This window comes from Triturus cristatus, chromosome 4_1 (genome assembly GCF_964204655.1).
Source record: "Triturus cristatus chromosome 4_1, aTriCri1.1, whole genome shotgun sequence".
In the NCBI taxonomy this organism is placed as follows: domain Eukaryota; kingdom Metazoa; phylum Chordata; class Amphibia; order Caudata; family Salamandridae; genus Triturus; species Triturus cristatus.
Genome location: NC_140585.1, coordinates 917466100 through 917491490, shown reverse-complemented (window position 1 = coordinate 917491490; position 25391 = coordinate 917466100). Strand labels below are relative to the sequence as shown.

The following is a 25391-nucleotide window of genomic DNA, read 5'->3' as shown; positions in this document are numbered from 1 at the left end:
AGCATTTCCCACCCTTGTTCCGGTCTTGGCGCAGACGGGCTTGCCTTTGGCGCGCCGCTGGCGCGCCCGCTGCGCGCGTCCGGCCCAGCATGGGATTAAGTAGCTGGCCGGGCGCGTGAAAAATCTGAGCCCCGCCCTCCTCCCCGGAAGTCAAACTATCCGGGAGACAGGCCGGGCTGGAAAAGGGGGTGTGTCCGCTTCCCTCCAATCGAACAGCAGCAATGCCGGCGTCTGACCGGGGAAGCAGAGACCAAGCTAAAAATGGTCTCTACCAAGCTAAAAATAATAATCACAGTAAGCAAACACAGTTAACAATGTGCAAATAGCAAATTCAATTCAGGTTCAGTGCCAAATAGCAAATGCGCGATGTGTTGGACAACAAGATGGCATTGCGGCGCAGGTGTAGGTCCAAACAGGGGTAGCTGTTCCTCCACTACCCTCGGTAGCCACCACATCACAGGCCCCTATTATGGGCAGTCCCATGCCCCTAGGTTTGGCAATGCTTTTATTGGCCCAACCCTCGGTAGTCTCCTCATCACAGGCCCCTCTTACGATTAGTCCCGTTCTCTTTGGTTCTACATTGCCTCCAGTGACATCAACCTCGACGATCTCTTGACACGTGCTGGTGGAAACAAAGGAGAAGATACAGATGCTGGGCTTGGACAACTTTAGTGGCTCCCTGTTGTGGCAGCAGCCGGTGCAATCCAATGCGGAGTTGGCCCTCCACACAGATGCAGTAAACGGCTTTGGGTTTGGGGCGGTGTTTGGCGCAAAGTGGTGCATGCCACACTGGCCGGAGGAGTGGATGTTCTCCAGGTTTACATGAAATGTGACCTTCTTGGAACTATTTCCCATCATAGTGGCCCAGCAGATTTGGGGTTCCAACTTAGCCAAAAGGAAAATTGTGTTTTGGTCAGACAGCATGTCAGCAGGTATGGCAATCAACAATCAGAGCCCCAGATGCCCGCTTGTGCTTTACTTGCTTAAGATTCTCAATGGCAGCTGCCTTGCACATAATGTGTATTTTATATCAAAGCATGTTCCTGGGGTAGCTGATGCACTGTCTGGTTCTAAGTTGACAGAATTCAGAGCATTGTGGCCACAAGCTGACGTGAAGATGTCGGACTTACTAGTGGAATTGTGGAGGCTTGGTGCCCTGTTGCCCCTGACTTTCAAGCTGCCATCCCTGGCTACCAAGACAAAACGTATATATAAGTCTGCGTGGTGGGCCTATGATTCACCCTTCAGCTCGCCCGATGCAGGTGAGCGGTTTAACTCAGAGGGGGTGCTGCATTTTCTGGCTAGGCAAAGGGATAGTGGTAAGTTGCTATCATTATTTTGGAAGCAGTTGTCTGCAGTTGCCTTCTTTGCGTGGTTAAAGTGGGCTGGGGACCGACTAAGGATCCCAGAGTTATGCGGGCTATGAAGGGATGGGAGCACATGGTCCTGGCTGCGGAAGATGGCAGGAGACCTATCGATGCCACTAGGCTGTCCAGCATGATGGGGTTTTACACCAGGTTTGCCTATCACCTTGTGAGGCAGGGCTTTTCAGTTTCACCTATTCACTCGCTTTCTTCAGGACGTTTAGAATTTCTGAACTAGTAGCTTCATTCAAGTAGGGCCTAGGCACAGACATCATTGTGTCTAATGTCATAGTGTTGGGGGGCTTCCTTCGTGTGAGGGTCAGGAGATCCAAGACTGACTCATTGGGGATGGGGACATGGGTGATCCTAAACGTGGCTCTGGGGGCTCCCTATTGTCTGGTGGTGTGACAGAGGAATTCCTGTGTGTGTAGCCTGAGGGTGGCTGTTCCAAGCAGTTAGTGCAGGCGGATGGGGCTCCACTGACTCTATTCCAGTTTACGTGGATATGAAAGCGCTCCTTGGCCCTGCTGGAAGAGGAGATGTCACAGTTCACTTCAAAAGAGTGGGAAGGTGGAGGTCGTCGTGCTATGAGCGCTATGTGCTGCCTCATTAGGCCTAGGTGGGATAGTAGTATCCAAAGGCCTATCTGCCTCTAACGCCTGTTCCTTTTTTCTTCCTACAGTTAACGGGCACAGGACGTTGCTTGTGTCCTGGTGTGGTCACTCCTTTATTTGCAGAGCGGCGCAGCACTATAGTGTATCCTAACTTGAAAGGACTCAACTGGCAACAGGTTTCAGGCATTACTCGGTTGGGATCGGAGGGGCTGAGGTTGGGGGATCTATTCAATCACCTGCTACGGGCTCTCAAAACAGGGGGAGTGCCCACCCCAGACATCCTGATCATTCATGCGAGGGGCTATGACATGGTTCTGTTGGGTTGCAAGGAGTAAGGAAGACTTTATTCTCTGCACTCTCAAGGACTTTATAATCATTTGCCGACAACGGCCATCTTGTGGGCTGAAGTAATTCCACGATTAGTATGGCCTGGGGCGCCCCTGTTTGAGCTATGAACGTTTCCATGAAGAAACTTGACCATTTGGTCCAGAAGATTCTAGCAGGCTCCTCAATGGGTATGGTGCAGCACAATTTAATCCAGATGTCAAAGTTGGAGTTTTTCCACAGGGATGGCATGCACTTGTCTCTCAGTGGTCAGGAGCTATTTATCCAGACCATGTTGGGGGCCATTGCCGAGGATGAGCGTAGCCAGTGTCGGTGGGGGGGAAGGGTGAGAGTACCAGTAAGCTTCTCATCCTGTAGCGTGGTCCCTGGCAGCAAAATAATGGGGGATGCCTTGAAGTTGGATTCTTTGACTAGACTGACCCCTGGGCGGGTGGCGTTCCTTTGGGCACTGGGCTGGCGGGAGAGGAGACTGACCTGCTGGTGATTCTGGACTCTCCTGCTTTACCCGAGATGCCTGGTTTTAGAGCTTTGGGGACTGCACCTGTGTTCAGGTACCCCGGCGGGGCCGATGCGTTCTGCGCGACCTTGGATTGGTAGTCCCCTCGGTGACGGAGGGTTGGGGAAACATTGGTACTAATGCTTGCTTGTCAAATGTTTTCTATCAATTGTACATGGATGTTCTGGGTGAAACTCGTGGATGGTGCAAATTGAGGCCTGCTGGCACAAGGAGCAATGTAGAGATCACGACAATATAAGTGCTCTTGATAATTGATGCAATGTAAATAATGTAAATACGTCCTTTCGCTTAGTGTAACCTTCTGTCTTATTGCATCTTATTACCTTCCACATTAATTTTGGAGCAAAATCTTGATGTACACTTCTACTTGATTATCAAAGTTTAATGTGAAGCTGTGAAAAAAAAGCTACGCCGTGGATGAACCACAAACTTATTCTGTTCCTTTTCTGGTGCATGGTAGTGGCGGCGTTAGGGATATTACTAGGCGAGTCGCACATTGTGCGCATACTATGAGTTTGCGCTACCCGCACAACAAGGCGGGCGCCTTTAGTTGTGTCACGGATAGGAGCCCCCTTGCACCGGAAGGACAGCCTAGTGGGCCGGGTGAGGATGTCACCAGGGGGAGTGTTAGGCCCGCCAGGGCCATTTAAGGTCAGCAGATCCCTGGTACATCGTCTTTGTCCACTCCAGCATGCACAGGATGTTGTTGACCAGCGAAGATCGTTACCCACCCTCCCTTCCCGAGACTTTCGGGGTCCCTGACAGCAAAATAGCAGGGTCCTGTCTTTTTCTGGTGCATGGCAGTGGGGGCATTGTGGGAATTACTGGGTGAGTAGCACGTTGTGCACATACTATAATGCTTTCCTTTTTGAAAACCCAGTGCTTTCACGTCTCTAGATGAGGCAGGGTAACCGCAATTTTGGAGGTCACAGAACCCTAAATGAGACCCTTAGGTCCCTATTACGATGTGAGTCGGAAAGGTCGGGGGCTTTCCGACTCACATCGTAGGTTTCAAATCTGACAGTCTTATGATGATAAAGGCTGTCGGATTTGAAACTGTCCGGTCGGACTGACTAGCTTCCGACGGGCTCAAGGAGTCTTTTGGCCAGTCGGAGGCCGCTCATAATGCCCTATGTACGGCGTTTATGCCATGGGGATTATGATGTCCGTTTTAGACATGGTTTTCATTTTGGGCTTTCTGACATGAAAAGCCTGTCGGAAAGCAACTTTAAGGGCCCCTAGCAGGGCCCCCATGTCTCCGCAGGCTCTAGTTGGGGAACTGGGGGGCACGCCCCCCTGTAAATCCCTGCACCGTGTGACAGGTATCGTGAGGTGCCTGCCACGTGGTGCAGGGATTTACACACGCTCCCATTTCACCATGGGAGCTTGTGCTACGGCCGGTTTATGTCTGCAGCACAAGCTCCCATAGGGAACTGGGAGTATGCGACTAAACCATGTGTGGTCACATTGTACTGGCTGTGTTGTGAACGCCGACCGGAGGTCGGTCGGTCCTGAGACTGCAGCGACGTCTGCCTGACATAGTAATCAGGCCCTAAGTGTCTTAATGTATGCTAGTTGTGAAGCCTATTTACACAGCAGTCTTACCACTTAATTCATTGTTCTTTCATTTTTTTATCAAATATATTGTAGCAGTTTTATATAGCGCAAGCTCGAGCTGAAGATACTGGAGCACTTTATATGAGCACCAGTTACATGTTGCCTAATGGCTAGAGCGGTCAACCTCGAAGCTGGGGAACCAGGCTCGAGTCTCAGCAGGGACTCTCAACATCCTGTATTTTTGGGCAACTCACTTAATCTCCCTCTGCCTAAAAAAGCATGAATGTGTCTGCTTGTAACACAACTGGTGCTCATGTAAAGCGCTCCGATACCTTCGGGTCAAGTTTGTGCTATTTAAAACTCCTCCAAAAAAATATATATCACACAAGGACACCTTCATTTTTTTTGGTAGGCACAGGGAGATTAAGTGATTTAGATTTTGAGCTGACCAAAGTTGGTAACTCTGGCCTTTGCACCACATCCTCTCCCACACTGTACTATAGTATTTGATAATGTTTTTATACATGTCCTCTATGGTGCAATTCGACAAAATTAAAGTTTCTGATCTGTTCTTCTTTTATTATACATATGACAAACTCATCTTTTGCTAAGTCTATTTTTAAGTCACCACACCAATATCATTTACGGTGGTTTGTCATTCTCTATCACAGACATATATTTTTATACCGTTGAATCCATCAGCTTGGATATACTTTACATTCAGTCAATCCCAGTTTAAAGCACTGGATTAAGAACCTTGTAGGTCATAGCTTTCAGGAACTTAAAAGCATGTCTTGTCTCTTTGGGCGTGTTACGCGGAAGTAGGTGTGTATTTTAAATACACATGAAGCACAATTTTAAGCTAATCTGCCACTGTTATGAGCAGACACCATTATGGTAACATATCACTGTCACTCACACTACCTCACCAAGACCTTCTCCATAGATCCCATCAATGGTTGTACAGAATTTGGGAGGATGTCGAGAATAGGGAGGTAGAGTACTGATGCAATTCACACATAACTCTGTGCTGAGAAAGGGCAGCAGTATATGAATTAAAAAGATGTCAAGATGACCCTATTGTTTTTAAAGCAGTCACCCTGATTCTACCAATCAACACAGTTAAATCCATCTGAAGAGTTTATTAAGGGTGATAAGCAGTGAGTCAGGGGCGACAGGGTTGAACAGGCAGAAGTGTGTTTTGGACCATTATGTGAAAGCTGAGATTACAACACCAGAAATGTGATCACATCACCCCCATTTTGAAAGACCACCACTGGCTCCCTTTGGATTACATTTGAACTCATCTCTTTGGCATGTTAAGCCTTGCAACTGACTATCAGTCCTATCTACACTCCCTATTCTGTCTATCTGGCTAGGTGAGAACTCTGAGGAGCAAGGAATCCCTCTATTTGGAATGCAAGGAATTAAAATCCCACTAAGCCTCACACAGATCCTTCGCTGCTGAGACCCACCACTCTGGCACTCTCTCCCAGATAAAGTCGAAGTGAAGAAGATTTAGGCCTTTTTTGGAAAAAAAACTAAAAACAATTATTTTTAAACAACATGTGAGTGTTGGAAATGGAGCTAATAAAATAGCCTAATTGAATGTTGACTCCCGATCTTAGGCGTCTATTATGATGTTGGGCGGATCGCCACCGCCCGCATGGCGGTGGCGATCCGCCCGCCATCATCCCCCGCCTGCCTCCCATTTCCCCCCGCCATATTTTGATGGCGGGGGGTACCGCGACGGACGGGAAGTCCGTCCGCCGCTTTTCCGCCCGGTCAACGAGTTGACCGGGCGGAAAAGGGTTGAATATGGTGGCGGTGTCTGCTAGACACCGCCATCCATATTACAATAGGAGCAGGAAGCAGCCATTCCGTGCGGGCCCCCAGGATGTTGGGGGACGGGGGGCACATGGTGGCTACCTATTGTACCCCCCTGCATTGGCACAGACAAAGTGGCAGGAACCGCACGGTGTCTGTCACCTTGTGCATGCCAATGCACTACTTGCATTCCCAGCATTGTGGCGGGTGGTGCTGTGAGCACCGCCCGCCACAATGCTGGGAATAGAGGATGCTACCGCCACGGTGGCGGTGGCATCCTAATTGCCGGTGCGGGGCCTCCTCACCACTGGCGGCCGGTACCAGCACCGCTAGGTTGGCGGGCGGACAAAAGTCCGCCCCCCATCCTAATAGGCCCCTTAGTATTTACCTGTGCTTTCCTATCCTCTTCCCTCCTGTCCTCCTCTTCCTCACCCTCGCTAACTTCCTTGCTCAAGTCCTTGTTGATAAGCTAAACTGGTTTACCTGCTAATGTGTGAAATTGTAACACCTGGTTCTTCGGGTACAGTAGGTAAAATTGTGAAGTGCTCTAACACCTTGGTTGGTAGAGCAACGCTATATAGGAACCTTGGATAAAATAAATTAATTAAGGATCTTATAACATTGTTTCGTAAGGCTTCTTTTAGGTTTGTAGGACCTTCTCCTCGTTGAGAAAACTTTGCCATGGCTTGTAGGACATGGAGTGTTGGGGCTTGGCTTTCCTAGCGTGGTATGCATTGTCTTGTTTTTGTGATTTGAGAATATTTTCCACATATCACCTCTCTCTGGAAGTGAATTTCTTGCATTATTGTTCCTGATTTTGTTTGGATGTTATATTTCTGGTGCCTTGTTTTTTTATGCTTCTTTTGACCATAATGCCCTCCCAGATGGCGTGCAGTCTTGGGGAAGGTCTCTACTTTAGCCCCAACTTCCTTTTTATCCTTGATCTTGGCTTAGGCAGAGGTTTCTCATCAGTGACCTATGAGATGGTTGTTCTTTGCAAGTCACTTGCATTACTAAGGAACCTGTTAGAACTAGTGTTACAGTGTTATGCAATGTTCTTGTGAATGACACATTTAAGTCTACTAGAGGACATTCCATTGAAATATTCGCACTGACCAGGAAGTTGGCCTAAGAGGTAATGCACTGTTTACTGATAGTAAAAATGGGTCATTTGGGTTATTATAAAGTGGAACAGTTTATGGGTGGCACATTTGTGGTGCCATAGAAAACATCCAGAAGAACTGTGAAGAAAGTAGAGTTTTAGAGCCTACAGATAACATACCCACGCTCTTTGTTGACCTTCAGTTTCTTTGGCTAGTGATTCACAAATGTAGTCACCATGTATATATTTGGTTAAATTTCAAATTAATTGTCAAACCAAATATTTAATTTTGAGCCTAAGTATTTCATTATTTAATTGAGTACAGCTTATATCTGTTATTTCTTATGGCTGAGGTGTTTGGAACCCAGCTTGTGAGTCTTTAAGGTTTCACAAGGTTAAAGGGTTCTCTTCTGATCCTAATTGAAAACAGATTGCATGTAATGTTATTTTCTGACAATAGTGTCAGTTACATGGATTCTTGTAAGTGCCAGTTGAAAACTGTGTAGTACTTGGAGTGTCTTAAAAATAATCTTCATTGCCATGAGACCTACACTTTCTCATTATATGCCTCGTCTACCTTGTAGGAATGTGGAGTATTATGTGGTGATGCTGGTTAGGCTACACCATGCAATACTCTCCCTAACCCCAAGGATGGTCCTTGGATACACATTAATAAATCCCTAGCTCAGCCCTGGTAGAGTGGCAAAGAGCAGATAGGCTTTACTAACAGAATATGTGTTAAGCATTTCAGAGTACCAAGGTGGACAATAAGAATTTGACACAACTCAAAAGAAATCTAACACCAATTTATAAAAATTAAGCAGATTTTTATCTTAATGTAGACACCAAAACAAACAAAATCAGATACATATAACTGGAGTTATGGATTTTTGAAGCAAAATTAAATCAGTGCATTATAATACTGGGAAACCTTATTATTGCGATCAATGGTATAAACCACTAGTGACAATCAGTAACTTGCTGGTTGAGTTGTGTGGAACCCAAGGAAGGTAAAGGTGATGCAGGTCCTAGGACTAAGCCACAACAGTCAGTTCGATTTTACAGGGCTTGAGAAGCCCAGGTGCAGAGTTGTTCTGGGTTTCCTTGGTGCTGAAGAAGGAGCCAAAGGAGAGCTGGTTTTACCGCTTACAGGGTGCTGTTGGGAAATAGAGTGCAAAATATTGACAACGAAGCCACTGCTGATGTCGGATGAAGCTTTTGTGGAGTTCCCTCAAGGTGCAGCATCGAGTAAAGTTGGTGGTTGCCAGACTGGCGACCACTAAGCCTGGGCATTTCAGTTGTAAGCACAGCAGAAAGTTGCCCGAAGTCTGGGGGAACACGGTGCCGCCTGAAACTTTGTGGAGGTCAGGAATACATTTCTCAGAATTTACTGTAGCATCTACTTCTGGGTGAACCCTCGGACAATGCACTGGACCATCTACTTCTGGGTGATACCTTGGAGGGCCCAATGGCCAGCGGTTCTTTAGTTCCTTATGTTGTTTTTACCTGCAGTTGCAGGGGAATAGTCCCACTAGTCCAATTGAGTCTGAGGTTGCTGCTTCTGGCTCTCACAGGGGTCCCTCTGCCTCAGGGACCCGAGGTTTAGCCTAGGACGAGCTGCGTTCATGCGGTTCCAGGAATGTTGCCACAGGTGCAGCAGAGTTTCACACCTTTGGTTTGTGCAGCTCCTGTTGTCGCAGACACGGGTCTCGTCTTTTGGCCTTTTTGCAAGTCAGATCAGAACTGAGTTTCTCGTGTCAGGGGGAGCCCTTAAATCCTAGATTTAGGGACGTTAGGGATGTAGGTGCACGCGCCTCAGCGGCTAATCCACCCCTGAAGAGACCACATCCGGGGATGTAGGCCACCTTCTCTACCCGGAACCCAAGATTCTACCACCATTAAAAATGACAGAAGTCTTCCTCAGCTGTACAGACCTGATATCCCACCCTAGAGCTGTGGATAGCCTTCTGGGGTTGTACACCTCTTGACTACCTATTTTTCTGCCAGTCCGGTTGCAAATGTGCCTGGGGCAGGGGGAGGACTGTTTTCTGCTTTAGGATGCAGCCTGGTTGCATGTCACAGGCGGTGCAGCCTTTAAAACTCACTGCCTTGATGTGCCACTTTACTAGTCAGTCTGTGAGGGAGGTGTGACCTCCTTCCTGTCCAGGTCATTGTTTCTGACTCCTGGGAAAGTTCACACCTCCTAGCAAAGGGTCAGATTCCTGTCTTGGCAGCAGCAACAGGAAAGGCTGGGGCAACCAGGTGGGCAACCTCTGAGATAGCCACCTGGGTGCATGCCACATCGTCCTCAACATGAGATTCATGTCACAGGCGAGGAGGCATATTGTTTGATACCAAACATGACATATTTAGGTGGTACCATAATGGAGCTGCCAACCTCGGGTTTGCACAGGTGCAAGCCAATGTTATCCTATGAATCGTCTATTACTTATAGTTTCCTTTGATGATAAAGGCCACTACAGGGACATATAAGCTTGCACTTACATGTCCACACCTTAAATATAATGCACCCTGCTTCCATGGCTTAGGAGGCCTTCCTTAGGGCTGACTGGCATATATTTAAAATAGTGCATTGACTTTGCAACACATGGTGTGGGCAAAGTCGAGTTCAAGCAGAGTCTGTAATGTCAATAGTTCACTTGGGTCACTCAGGGTGGCACAAATAATACTTCGAGCCCTGGGCACCCCTTTAACACCCTTGCCCTGGGTAACACTGGTACCATATATTAGGGACTTATAGGTGGGTTAAAGTCCTTGCCAATTGGGGTTACCAATTCACACATATCAGTTATGGAGAAGGTGCAGTGGCACTGTGACTTGGTTAGCAGGCTCAAATACACAATCAAATAGGGGCAAAAAGTGGGGGGCATCTGCAAAAGGAGCATGTTTTCTTACATACCTCTGGCCCATTTTTCTTGGTCATTGTGTTTTTGACCATTGTGGTCTTGCTTGTTCCGCACAAACATGATTATGGAGGAAGGGGTCAGTTATAAATGCCTTCAGCCCAAAGGGAGAGGCTAAACATTTGTTTTATATTTTAAAGGTGTACTGTGGTTAGCTTCTGTGGGCCTTATTATGAGATTGGGAGTCTTGGTGCAGGCGACCACACCAGCGCCCCACTCCAAGACCCCCAAACGCATACTGAGACCACCCGCTGGATTATGACTGAAATCCAGGTTGGGCGGTCCTGCGGTGCATGGCCCACAGCGGTGTATATGTGAGCCTTAGCAAGACATCGCAATGGGAGCGCTATGGCACATTACTGCATGGCATGCACTGTTAAGTCCATGACCTGCAAGAACTGGGGGTGCATGCATACAGGGGGGCACACCATGTGCCCCCCTGCATGCATTCCCTAGCGCAGAAGCCTTAGTTTCCTCACCACCATACTTTTCATGGCCCTCGCACCGCCATGAAAACTGTGGCGGTGAGGAAACTAGCAATATGCTTGGCAGTGCCGCAGCGGCATCGCCAGCATATTAAAAGCCTCACACCACTGCAAGACCACCAGGGATTGAGGATCCCTGGCGGCAGCAGTGGTTTTGTGGCAGTCTGACTGCTGGTGGGTGGACCGCCAGCCTGGCGGTCTACGTACCTCCACCACGAGTACTGCTGTCCAATGGATGGCTGTAGTCGTAATAAGGCCCCATGACACATAGAATCATACTCATCGCTGTTTACAAAGAATCTAAATGAATAGCGCTTAGACTTTTCTGATGAAGAATTTAACCCAATGTAATAGAAACTGTTGGTAAGTGAACATAGAATTTACCTATAAGCACAAAATAAATCAAAAAGGTTACACTGATTCCCTTTTCTACTTGTTATGCAATAAACCAATTTATTACGACAACAGTAGACTATACAGTACACAAGAGAGGTATACTTGCATTCCACATATTTTCTTGCACATCGTTGGTGAAGTCCATTTTCTTCCTATGTTATATGAATGTGATTTATTCTTTGAGTATCTTTCCTATTTTTTCTTTGGTAGGTGACAAGACACGGCTCTTTGATCAACCTACACAACACCCCAACCTTCGTTACCTTGGGGGTCACCTCTTCGGTGCCATGCCTCCCACTGCCCAATGTTCTTCTCATTGCCAGGATCAGCAAGCTCGATGAACAGCCACTGGCAGAGGCAGACATGGGTGATTCTGCTATGGAGCTCAGTAGGTAAAGGATGCCTTGGATACTGTGGCGTAAATTTGAACCACTGACATTTTGGTCCCTGTCGATGCAGCAGGAATTGGGCTTCCTTGTATGCAGTTTGTGTGTACTGTTTATTTGTTATGGATTTATGGGTATGACTTGCCTTCCCACTTGCCTATCTTGATTCCTGATTGATATATATAATTAACCACTTGGCTGGCAGGTGCATCATCAACACCTCCAATAGAAGAGACGTGCTGCACTCTGATTTATTAGAAGAGCAACACTCCAGGCATGCACCGGAAATTCTGCTCTAAGGTTTGCTTATGGCCCGATACATATATTTTACAATCCATAAAACATATACATTCATGCATACTCAATGCAATCCACAATAAGTGATCCATATCCTTGTTAAGTGTTAACCAATCAGAAGTAATGATACTCATACGCATGGCATCGTACAATAGATTTTACCACAACAAATGACTTCATAGGTTGGAAATGTGGGTCAGGATTACTGCCTCTGCACCTCACTAGATCACATCCTTCATATTATGCTGGAGCCAGCAAGTAAATATCGTAGAGGCCACCTCAGCTACCAAACCGCTTACATGTGGTGCAGATGCTCTTCAAGATATATATATGCAGCCTCAAAGCGCACTTTCAAATCAGCGCTGATAGCACGCAAGTCCACATCTGACTCGAAAACAACCAGCAGGTCTGGTCTATGATCTCTAGTGGCCTGAGACGCATATTGTATCGGATCAAAGGAAACCTAAGTTGTTCCAAGTCCAAGGTTAAGATGATAGGAAACCCTGAGAATGATAGGAAACCCTATACTGCCATTTTGATGTCCACCAACGCTGGATCAGGGCCCCATGCCAGTAAATTGTGTAAAAAACCTGAATTACCTGTTTGACCACAAACTATTGTTCAGTCCGCAGTTGTGAGGAACACTAACCTCCAGGTGATGAGACCGCAACACAGGCCTGGTTCCAGGAATTTTTATTTGGGTGGGCCAAGGGTGCGCTCAGGTTCGCCATTGTGGACCCAATGTATGTCAATTCTGGGGGTAGCCTACAAGCCCTTGATTCACACATGGACGTTGATTCACCAAATAACAGGGGTAGCGGAAATAACATCAAACATCCTTCACTTTACTGACATTACAGGAAGTGACATCATATAGCCTTTGACCCTCAATCTTCCTACAAAGTGATGTCAGGTGACCTTAACTCTGATGACAACACAATAATCGACATCCCTGAAGTCAAAATAAATGCCATATTAAAAGCATGAATAGTATAACACAACATAGAGATCATTAATTTTTTCTCTTAATATTACATGACAAATTATGTGTTCATCTGAAGAGGATGTAGTGCTACAACACACACAACAGCCCTGGGAACCTACATGTTTTATACCACAAGCTGTCATTAGTTAATAGTTACCCTACTGTACACTTCAATGAGAAATCTATTAATAAATCCAAAAAAAAAGGTAATACATAAAACAATAGTGGTTATGTCCACATGTATTAATTGATGCAGAGTTGACCATATAGTGAATATAAACTATGTTATTGTCCTAAATTATACTTTACTGTTAATACATTTGATTTAAGATCACCTACAAGGTTCTATCACTTCTGCGTAGCACAGAGGTGAAGGTTTTATTCAGGCACTTAATTTTTTATATATTCACAATAAAGAAACTGCATCAAATTGCTTAAAAATGTTTCCTTTTTAGTTCATTTTTTAAATTTAATTAGAAGAGTGCACATTGTAGTGCTGAATTTATTAATTTGAGAAATTCTAACGTGTAATATCCGAGTCCCATTCGTAGTGGAAGCTTCAAAAGGTAAACAGTGCTCATGAAAACAGTATTTACCCGCTGTTCTTAGAGTCAATGCTAGTGATTTTTGAAAGTGGTGAGCTGTAATACCTGCCTTGAATTGTAGAGAGTGAAGCAAGTGAGACTGACATCTTCAAGGGAGGCTTGCAGGAGGTATCCCCCGATGAACCTTTTGAAAAAATGGGACCAGATAGTGCATTTTAAAGCAGGTTTTTCACATACATTTGCTAAAAGCCATAGGTTCTCTTCTTATTAAATATTCAAGTCTTTCATGGTGTGCCAGAACAATGTAACCTGACGCTCCCAAGAGCTCACCTCTTTTCCAAAATGTGCTAGAGGTGCTCCCATACGTCAAAAACTACCTCCATTGTGCCAGAGACAGCATATTGTCGCGGGTGCTCCACATATGCCATCTGGGACACTTCACTCCAAACATTACATACAATATGCCACTGTCAGAATTTTGCCATTCGTGGCATCCTTAAACCATGGGTGATTCTAAAGTCAAAAATTATCTCTAGTATGTCAGGGCCAGCACGTTGTCATAATTGTCCCCATGGTTGTCCTTCTTATGCCAAAAATTACCTTCAATGTGCCAGCATTTTGAAATGGGTGGCCTCTTTACCATGGATTTTCTTCAGTATGCCAGCAATTTTACGAAGTTGCACCTATGCCATGAATTACATTTGATTTGCTGATGCCAACATATGCTAAGTATAACGTCGATTGTGCCCTTGTTTTCTAGCATTTTGTCACAGGTGCTTGTCATACAAGGAACTGCCTCCAATAGACCAGTGCCAGAATTTTTCCATGGAAGCCTCTTTAAGTTAAAAATCACCTTCAGTATCCCAGGGTCAAGGGCAAACTCTCAAGCATAACATCACATTCTCACTCATGCTCACTTATATTCACACTCTCATTCATTCTCACTAACTTGCACTCATTCATTCTCACAGTTGTGCTCGCTCACTGCCACTCACTCTCACCACATACTCTCACTTTTGTGCAGTCACTCTTTTTCACACTCAGATTCTCACTCACTGACTCACGCATACTCACTGACACTTAGGGGCACATTTACAACAAAAAATAGCAACATGTAGCGCAGCAACCAAAGTTGCCACGCTGCACTGCACTAGGGGAAGAGTGCATTATAGAGGGATATCTACTAAGAAACAGCACTGCTGCTCTCTTCTCCAGTACACGAGTACAAACAGACTCCCTAGCTGGATTAAAAGAAAGCATGTTCTTGACTATTGAGAGCAGTTTTCATGCCTGATAATTGTAAAACTGATAATTGCAGTTAAAGGGGTAACCTTTGGGGTCATATGATACAGAGTGCCCAGAGGGCACCATTGGCTCGTGGGCCCAATTTGTGCACCCTTCGGGCACTGTGGTATTCCAGAAGGGGCTGCAGACACTCATGCAGCCCCTTCTGTATACTGATAACTCGGGAGCACATGCAGAGCCAGCACTATCTTCGGAGGGCATTCTCTCATTTGCAAGGGGGCATGGCTCAATGCAAATAAGGAAATCACTTTACCTCTGTGCCCGCCCTGTGTCATGGATGTGGAGCGGAGGAAAACAGACAGCAGGCATTTTCTGAATGTGTATGTGATGCAGCTAAAGGCCATAAAGGTTGAGGGGACACGCTCTGCAGCTTCTGTGCATGGATCATCAGCTGTGTGACCTCGCATTGTGACAGAGCTTCTTATCAAAGCTAGTTTGATGCTTTGAAATGTAAAAAGTAATCAAACGTTAATTAGGAAATATGACCAAATAGAATAGATGAAATTCTGTCCAATTTGTTTTTACATGTTTGGTTTTAATATAGGTGTATAAAGTATATGCTGCGATGTACACAGAGACTCTTCATTTATCTGAAAATCATATTTTTTTTGTTGCAAAACTTTAGCAATGTCCTTTTTCAAATATACCTGTGCATTGAGTTATTTAGCTCTGAGGTAAGTTTGGATAAGTAGCATTAATGCCACTATGTGTATATCATGCCACATTGCATAACCCATGGTAGCCGTTTATTGAACTACATTATGATCAGTCCCAGTGTGAGTGGATGTGATTAGACAAAGATTAAAATACCTGTAACCAGGACCACTGAAATTATGCAGTAGGGGAAGACCAAATTATGCTGCAGGGTTGAATAAATTGTGCAGCAAGAAAAAGCAAATTATATGGCATAATGCGCCACATTTAGGTGCCGATTCCGATCCTGTAAAACCCGGGTACGAATGGTCGTACGGAGCGTATTCTCCGTACGACTCGTACCTGGGAAATCCTCCTTACAAACCAGCAAGTACGATTCGTACAGAAATACCATTTCCGTACGAATCGTAAAAAACTACGTGCGACGAAAAAATACCCACAATTCCGATCCGGGACATCGCGTACGTGACGTCCGGACGGAGTCAGGCAGCGTTCTACGGACCAGCAAGTACGATTCGTGCCTACGTCACTCCGCACGGATCATTTTTTACGGCAGCCAAAAACTCCCGGGAAATTGAGGACGACGTGAAGAAGGAGCAGCGGTACGCGACGGACAGCCATGGACCCCATCCTACGTGTCATCCCGGCCTTCCTAGCCTACGACCTGGTGCACCGAAACCGCCGCGCATGCCACAGAAGGTCAGCACTACACCCAGGGGCAAAGGGGGGGTGAGGGGCAGGAAACATAACCTCTACCTAATTTTAAAAATACCATATACTGTCCATACATTACCTCCAGGGTCTGGTCACTTCGGGGGGTGTGTCCACCAATCCCCGCGTACGCGTACCCGTCACCACTACAATGGTGGTACGGGCCGTATCCACGCCCTCAGAGCGTGTGTACGGCCCGTACCACGCGTACCCCTACATCACCACTACAATGGTGGTACGGCCCGTACCCACGCTTTGAGGGCATGGGTACGGCCCGTACCACCATTGTAGTGGTGATGTAGGGGTACGCGTGGTACGGGCCGTACACAAGCTCTGAGGGCGTGTGTACTGCCCGTACCACCATTGTAGTGGTGATGTAGGGGTACGCGTGGTACGGGCCGTACACACGCTCTGAGGGCGTGGGTACGGCGCGTACACCTACATCACCACTATACTGCTGGTACGGGCCGTACCCACGCCCTCAGAGCGTGTGTACGGCCCGTACCACGCGTACCCCTACATCACCACTACAATGGTGGTATGGGCCGTACACACACTCTGAGGGTGTGGGTACGGCGCGTACCACCATTGTAGTGGTGATGTAGGGGTACGCGTGGTATGGGCCGTACACACGCTCTGAGGGCGTGGGTACGGCCCGTACCACCATTGTAGTGGTGATGTAGGGGTATGCGTGGTACGGACCGTACCCAACCTATGAATGCGGGGGTACGGACCGCATCACCCGTACCCCTAGGGCACCAGTACATTAGTGATACAAGGCGTACACACGCCACGAATGTTGGCTTAGGGCCTGGTGCAGCATATAACCAGTATATTGGGGTGTGTTCATGGCCAGGACAACAGTGTACAGCACCAAGGGTGCGGGTGGGTGGGTGGGTGTCTGCCTAGGAGTCCCAGCAGTGGACAACACATGTGAGGTGTGGGTGCCTATCACTCCCAGCAGTGGACAGAGACATGTGAGGGGTGGGTGCCTATCACTCCCAGCAGTGGACAGAGACATGTGAGGGGTGGGTGCCTATCACTCCCAGCAGTGGACAGAGACATGTGAGGGGTGGGTGCAGAGGAATACCAGCAGTGGATAGAGACATGTGAGGGGTGGGTGCATATCACTCCCAGCAGTGGACAGAGACATGTGAGGGGTGGGTGCAGAGGAATACCAGAAGGGACAGAGACATGTGAGGTGTGGGTGCCTATCACTCCCAGCAGTGGACAGAGACATGTGAGGGGTGGGTGCCTATCACTCCCAGCAGTGGACAGAGACATGGGGGTTGGTGCCTATCACTTCCAGCAGTGGACAGAGACATGGGGGTTGGTGCCTATCACTCCCAGCAGTGGACAGAGACATGTGAGGGGTGGGTGCAGAGGAATACCAGCAGTGGACAGAGACATGGGGGTGTGTACATCATGATCAGATGACCACAACTCCATGGGTGTATGTACGCATCCCTAATGTTCGACTATGTTGATAGTGCCATAACAACACATCACTGACAGCAGTGTCCCACTCCCATGAGGATGGATGTCTTTCCCCCACTGCATGACACAACACATGTGGGTGTGAGGACAAATGACACATGCATACCCACCCCTGGCGGATGCAGCACAATACACACACAGAGATAATGCCACAAGACTGTATAGTCATGTCAATGCCTACTAAACTAAGAGAGCCAAAGGGAACACACACTGTCACGCACATCCCAGGACTGATAGGAATGTACAGGTGCTGGGACAGCCACCAAGATGTTGCCTCTCGTGGAAGGAATAGGGTGGAGTTCCCACAGATACAATGCCCACAATTGTCAGTCAGGTGCCCAAATACCCTGCAGAACAAGTACCAATTGTGTGCTAGGCTGGGATAACACACATACATAGTGCGGAAAATTGTGAATTTAGCCATTAAGGCATTACAACATACTCAATACACAAGTACAGTGACTAGCAAGGATGGCACAGACGATGCAGCCGGAGACATTGCTGAGCAGGCATGGCCATAGTTGAAGGGATCCGTCACCAACAAAGGAAATTTAGACAGAGGTCAGCACAACAATTGTGCAACTCCCTGCAGGGAAGATGTCAGGTGCCACAGAGGAAGGAACACTCCTTGGGACAATGTCTCCAAACACAAAGAGCACACACGACCAAAGATTCTTTGCAGAGACCTTGTGATGGCACGCAGATACCATGGTCCACCCCATGAGCATCAGACTACAACATTTTCCTGAAACATAACACATTACCACAATCCCAACTCCGGGAGCATCAGCACCCACATCAATACCTGAAATGCAATAGTGTTCAAAGTGAAAAGAAAATGCTTTATTCAGCCTTAAATGAAAAATTATAAAAGGACACTATTTACAAAGGCACATGGCCAGTCCAGATCAGAAGTCCTTGGGGGGGGACACATGGCCACCCGTCTCCCCTAGCTTGCCTGCACATTAGAACCCTCTGGTTCGTCGACTGGGGGGGGGGGCATCATGTGGGGAAGGACCAGGCACCGCAGGGACAGGAGGTGTAAGGGTAGGTGTGGTGGGTGCAGGGACGGACGCCTCCACCACAGGGGGTGGGGCAGCACCAAAGGTGAAGGTCAGCTCGGCGCTGCACACTGCTGCCAGGTCGTCCAGCGTATCCCCTGCACTCGAAAAAAACACAGGCTCAAAAGAGGGGGGGGGGGGTTCGGAGTGATGGGGTGCAGCGCTACTGGGGGAGGGGGTGGACAGGGGGGGAGGGAATCGACTCCCCTACCCGTGGAGTGCCGTTCCCGTTTGCGGGCTGGAGAGCCAGAGGGGCTGAGGCCCAGCACAGCCAAGTAGGCCTCCCTGTCAAATTGTGTGGTAAGGGAGCCGAGGGGAGTGCCATTGGAGGGACTGGGTAGTGCGGCATGTGGACTCGGACTGTGGCTGCGTGTATGCCTGTGTGCCCCAGACCCAGTGGGTGTGCCTTCATCCCCCTGAGTGTGCGTGCCAGGAGGAGTGTGCTTGCCCTTACGTGTTGGTGTGCTGCCTGTGTCTGGTGGGGTGCATGCTTGGGAATGTCTGTGTGTGCTTGGGACAGGCATGGGAGTGGGAAGTGTGGATGGTGCAGGTGTAGGGGGGGGACGAAGCGCTGCAGGAGACTCACTGCTGCCATCAGTGAAGAGTCCATGGACCTCAGCAACATCCGTTGGTCAGACATCGCTGATGACATGCCCTCCATGTACGACACCATTCTGGTGTGGCCATGGAGGACATTCAGCATCGATGTCTGGCCAACCTGCAACTGCCGCAGAATGTCCACAGACTCTGCAGTGAGGGCACCAGGGGGGACAGGGGCAGGGGGTGCGGTGCCTGGCACGAAGGAGACACGGTGTTGCCTAGCACGGACAGAAGGGACCGGAGCAACTGGGAGGGCGGTGATGGGAATGGAGGGGGCGGTGACAGATGTAGTGCTGCTGCCAGGTGTTGTAGCAGCCTCCGCCCCCTCGAGGAGTTCAGCCTCGGACCCGTCAGCATCGTAGTCAGTGTTGCCTCTAGAAAGGTCCTCCGCCTGACTCCCCTCGCCCTCCGTGCCACTTGCTCCTGCAGACTCGCCAGCAGTGGTGGCAGCGGTGCTAGATCCCTCCTCCAGGTCCGTGCAGGTGTCTCCCTCGGTGTCCTCCAATGATGCTGTGGGCAAGGTGAAGATACAGAAAATAATCAGTCACCTGTATACATCTGACACATGAGTCCAAACAAAAAATGTCACAGTGTATATCAGGAAATGCATCATGAGTAACATCTAGAATACTCCGCACATATGTAACCCTGCACTCCCCAGTTGGTTGACCCACCATGGCACTTGGAAACAATGGAGATTATGACACAACAGCAAATAACTTGATATTGAATTATACTGAGAAGCTAGTGTCTGGGAACAGTTGAGCACAGCAAGACTATGAAGGCATGCCACCTCTTGTTCACTGTGAACGAAACAGTATTGGTGCACCCAAGGCCAAATAACAGACCTCAATGCTGAAGGTGTCCCCACACTCTGAGACCTGTGAGTACTTTTGAAACCCAAACGAAAAACATTGCGATCCCTTGGGACTCACAACACTTTACACAATGTACATGTTTAGAATGTGTGAATTTGCCACTTTGTGAACAGAGCACACATGTGCCTGTATAACAGAAGTCACACAAGGAGGTGCACACAAAACTACATTTACACAGTCATTGTATGAGCTGCCAGACGAATTCAAATAAGCTACTGTAAAGAAGAAATGGGGTATCAGTAAGTACATATACATGGCACCACGGTGGTCTGGATGACTTGACACTCGTAAGTTGGTATCAGCAACAACCAAGGACTTACCCAAATGCAAACACACGGTGGGAACATGGATATGTATAATCAGCAAACAAGTGGTAATCGAACTGTGCCTTTCTTTAAAATGTGCCAGCGTGTCCCCGGAAAGTGTAAAGGTACTTTCTTTTGCACTTCCCTGGGAGACATCTGTCATGCAGGCACATTATTGTCCTTCACAACAAACTAGGAAAGTCAAGCATATGAAAAATTGAGACATGTTGACAAGTGTAGTGAGTGCCAAGGTACAATACTTCTTGACTAACAACTTGAATCATTATTATTATTAATGCAATTTATAGAGCGCACGGCTACCCCAAATAGGGGTGTCCCGGCGCTAGAGATAGGTGAGTGGTGACCAGAAAAAGCCAAAGGGACCTAAAAAAGCCAGGTTTTCAATAATTTTCTGAAGCTAGATTCAGTATTAACCTTCCTTGAATCATGCCACCTGTCACATGGCCATCCGTACCATGATGACACAGTTGGAAACACATCTGACCCACTGCCTGTCATGTGGAGTGGCACACATGTCCAAACACAGGACAATGCATTAGCTAATGGGCCTGCAATTGTGTCGGGATAAGGAGCACCTGCACTGAGGAGACACCCTCATGGCAAGCAAGAATGTCCACACAGATGTCAGCACACACAGACCAAACTACGTAGCATCTCGACCACACACTGGTGGCAAAAATGGATGAGCATGAGCCATGTATTTTAACACATGCTGCAAAGCCCAAACATTGAACCCTGCACAACATGACTGGGTCACTGCATGTTGAGTGTCTGTCAAGACAATTATCACACACAGGTCAGACCTGGCAAGGAGACATAAGGTTTGGACATGTAGGCCTTGCCCGCACAAACCCCCCATACCTGAGACAAGGTTATTGAGACAGATCAAGAAGTTACACCTCTTAATCTGGGTTTACTAAAATGTGCATCAAGAATTCCTAAATGTACTCCACATCACCTCGTGAGGCGGCCAACACATATTTGTGACAAACAACCATCAACAGATAGTTGTACATAGACACACAGGCACTGCCCAGTGTGAGGATGCACAAGCCAAATGGGGTCAGCCTGTACAATGGGCACATGTAGCACACTTTAGATGAATACAAATGAGGCCAGGGAACAATGCCACAGAGGCCAACCTATGCTGAACACACAGAGAATGGGCACAGTGTTGGATGACACACATGATTCCGAGGCAAGGATGTCTTAGGGGACTGTAGTGGGCACACAGCTCCATGGTCCTGGAATGATCTGACTGTAACATGAGCTACCGTCCCGGCACTATGCATATTTCCCACTCATGCACATCATGTCTGAGGCCACAACATCGGTCATGCATGCTACAAGTCTGTTCATTTGAAACTCACACTCCTATGTTGAGACTCAGCATCAGTGCCAACTAATATGGACCCCCAAATGACTGAACAGGACAGGGCACAGGCAAGGTAACAACACATGTCTCAGACCCCCCCCCCCCCCACATGATGCAGAAAGCAATGTGCACTTGGATTAACTGGCAGCCTAGATGACCATGTGCAATAGTGATTACACACAGACCAGGGAACACATGTCAAGGAGGGTAAGGGAGGAAGAACAGCACCGTTTGACTTTGGGGAACAGGATATGCACTGCACAAATTAACCCTCGCAGTGTATCCAGGCGACTGAGCACTTCCAAAAGGTGAGCAGTCTAAATATCGAAAATTTAATTTCGACCTACAATAATATCGAGTCTAGAATATCGAAGGGACAGAATATCGATGTCAAGAATATCGATGGACAGAGTATCGACCCTAAGGTAAGTAATATCGATTTTTTTTTATATCGATGTTAGTAATATCGAAGTTAGTAATATCGATATGAAATATATCGATGTTACTAATATCTATGTCACTAATATCGATATGTATAATATTGCTATTTATTTTATTATGTATTTAATATGTATGTGTTAATTATTTTTTGTTAAGTGTTCAACTGGTTTTAAAATATATGTATACAATTTTTATATGTTAATAATGTTTTTTTTAAGTTAATTTTGTGTTTTAGTACCGTAGCGGGTTGTGGGTTTATAGGGGAATAGGGTGGGAAGTAATTTAATTATATGAAATTAATTATACATTTTTAGGAATTATAAATTAATTTCAAATAAATTTTGCGTTTAAATTCTGTAGCGGGTTGTGGGTTTATAGGGGAATAGGGTGGGAAGTAATTTAATTGTAATTAAGTAATATTTGTATTTATTTATTGGTATTGATAATTATATTTTTGTTAATTAAGTATTAATTGGTAATTAATTTTTATTAATTGGTAATTCGTTTTTATTAATTGATTAATTGATAATTATGTTAACTGTATTATTTTATTATTTGAGTGTTTCGTGCGTTTATAGGGGAATAGTGTAAAAAGTAATTGAAATCTAATTAAGTAATTATTAAATTTGTTGCTGGGTATTGATAATTAATTAATTGGAGATTAATTATTAATTGGTAAATATTTTAAATTATAATATTTTGGTTATGAAAATTGGGTTATTGTTGATTAATAATCAATTGGTAATTAGATATGTTTAAATATTATTTATTGATATTTCTAGTTACTATATTAATAAGTAATTATTAATTGGTAATTAATGTATAATAATTATTATTTTTGGTTTAAAAAATATGCAATTGTTTAATATTTTTTAATTGGTAATTAAAGTTTGATAATTATGTTTTGGTATAAAAAATGTAATTGTTTAATATTTTTTAATTGATAATTAATATTCATTAATTATTATTTATTGGTATTTATTAATAATTTATTGCTAATTAATTATTTATTGGTAGTTATGTTTTTAATAAATATCTATTGGTATTTGTAAGTAATTTTTAGTTATTTAATAATTACATAATCAATTATTTTAAAGAATTATTGTATTTCTAAGTATGTTATTTTTAACTTCTAAGTTAACCACCACTTTCCCTACTGTTGCACTCTCTGGAGTTAGAATAGTAATTTTTACCCCTACGCAATCCAACACTTTCCCTACGGTTGCACTCTCTGGAGTTGGAGTAGTAATTTTTACCCCTACGCTATCCAACACTTTCCCTACTGTTGCACTCTCTGGAGTTGGAATAGTAATTTTTACCCCTACGCTATCCAACACTTTCACTACTGTTGCACTCTCTGGAGTTGGAATAGCAATTTTTACCCCTACGCTATCCAACACTTTCCCTACTGTTGCACTCTCTGGAGTTGGAATAGCAATTTTTACCCCTACGCTATCCAACACTTTCCCTACTGTTGCACTGTCTGGAGTGGGAATAGTAATTTTTATCCCTACGCAATCCAACACTTTCTCTACTGTTGCACTCCCTGGAGTTGGAATAGTAATTTTTTCCCTTACGTTATCCAACACTTTCCCTACTGTTGCACTGTATGGAGTGGGAATTGTAATTTTTACCCCTACACCATCCAACATTTTCCCTACGGTTGCACTGTCTGGAGTGGGAATACAATTGTTTACCCCTACGCCATCCAACACTTTCCCTACTGTTGCACTCTTTGGAGTTGGAATAGTTATTTTTACCCCTACGTTATCCAACACTTTCCCTACTGTTACACTATCTGGAGTGGATATAGTAATTTTTAGCCCTCCGCTATCCAAAATTTTTCTTTCTGTTTTTTGGAGCTGGAGTAGTAGTTTTATTGTCTCTGCTATTTAATATTTTATTTATTATTTTAGCTAATGTAGTATATAATTAATTTTAACAATATTTAAATTAAATGTAATTTTTTTAATTTGTTATATATAATATTTAATTTTTATTTATGTTATTGTTTTATGTGTGTAATGTTTTTGCAATTTTTAATATTTTTAAATAATTTATAATTTATTAAAATAATTCTAATAACATTATTAAGTATATATATTATATATTATATGTATATGTTTAATTATTTTTTTATTAAATTTTATTGATTAATTATTAATTTTTAACATTATGAAATATATTTAATTATGTTTATTTTATTTATAAGTATTATTATGTTTATTTTACATATTTTTTGTAACCAAAAAAAACCAGATATTTTTAAAAACGATATTTTTGACATCGATATTTTATTTTCGATATGTTTGTACTTACCATGTTGTAGATAGGATGTCGATATTCTTGACATCGATATTTTTGTTGCGATATTTTTGTAGGTCGAATTTCTGACTTTCGAAATTTTGTCAGAGATCCCTTCCAAAAGCTGGTGACACACAACAAACACACATGTACCTACCCCCTTCCTGCTGCTGCAACTCCTGTAACCGCCTATCCAACTCAGAGAAGACCACCACCAGGACACGTTTCATCTGGTGGGTCAGGCGTCAGCGCCCGCCATGCTTGCGTGGAGGTGGGTCCTTCAGCTGGCACCGGGCGATCCTCCGGGTCCAGCACCGGATGTCCTGCCAGCCTTTCCTCACTTGGGCTAGGCGCCGACTGCAACCCTCCATCGATCTCACGGCCCTGTCGGCCCGCTTCCAGATCTTCCCCTTCTCGTAGGCAGTTACCTGTGAGGATGACAAAGTGAGACAACATCACTACACCTGCTCCATGTCACAGAGACACACATTTGAACATCTTTGATATGTTGAACAGGGCATAGTATGCTGGCAACAAGTAGCACCTTTGTCATAGGGACATTAGCCTCTGTGGAAGCCCCAATGCACTACATGGCATTGAAAGTACACAGGTGGCATGAGGGGTGCAACACACTCCCTGATCATGGCACACACTGTGCATCACATGCAACACCAGGCTGATGGACAGTACCTCCAAGCAGTCACATGCCCCAGGCCACTGACGCAACCTCAGCAGAGTACACAGACACACACAGGCACAGATCAATCACCTGCCATTGGCAACAGCGGATACAAACCTCACTCTGCACATGTGCCACTTGCCTGTGGGGTGTCACAGGTGTGGTGATAGCTCAGCAAGTCAGACACTCCGCACGGCTTACTTCTCACATCAGATG

At 45.7% G+C, this 25391-nt stretch overlaps 1 protein-coding gene across 1 annotated transcript in view; it reads left to right on the top strand.

Annotated features, from left to right (window-relative positions):
* LOC146855805 (Golgi-associated RAB2 interactor protein 1A-like) overlaps window positions 1-25391 on the top strand; it is a 182013-nt gene that overhangs the window by 31876 nt on the left and 124746 nt on the right. The window contains exon 2 of the mRNA XM_085653721.1: window positions 11342-11523. Coding sequence (XP_085509847.1) covers window positions 11342-11523 — 182 coding nt within the window. The remainder of the gene's footprint in view (window positions 1-11341; window positions 11524-25391) is intronic.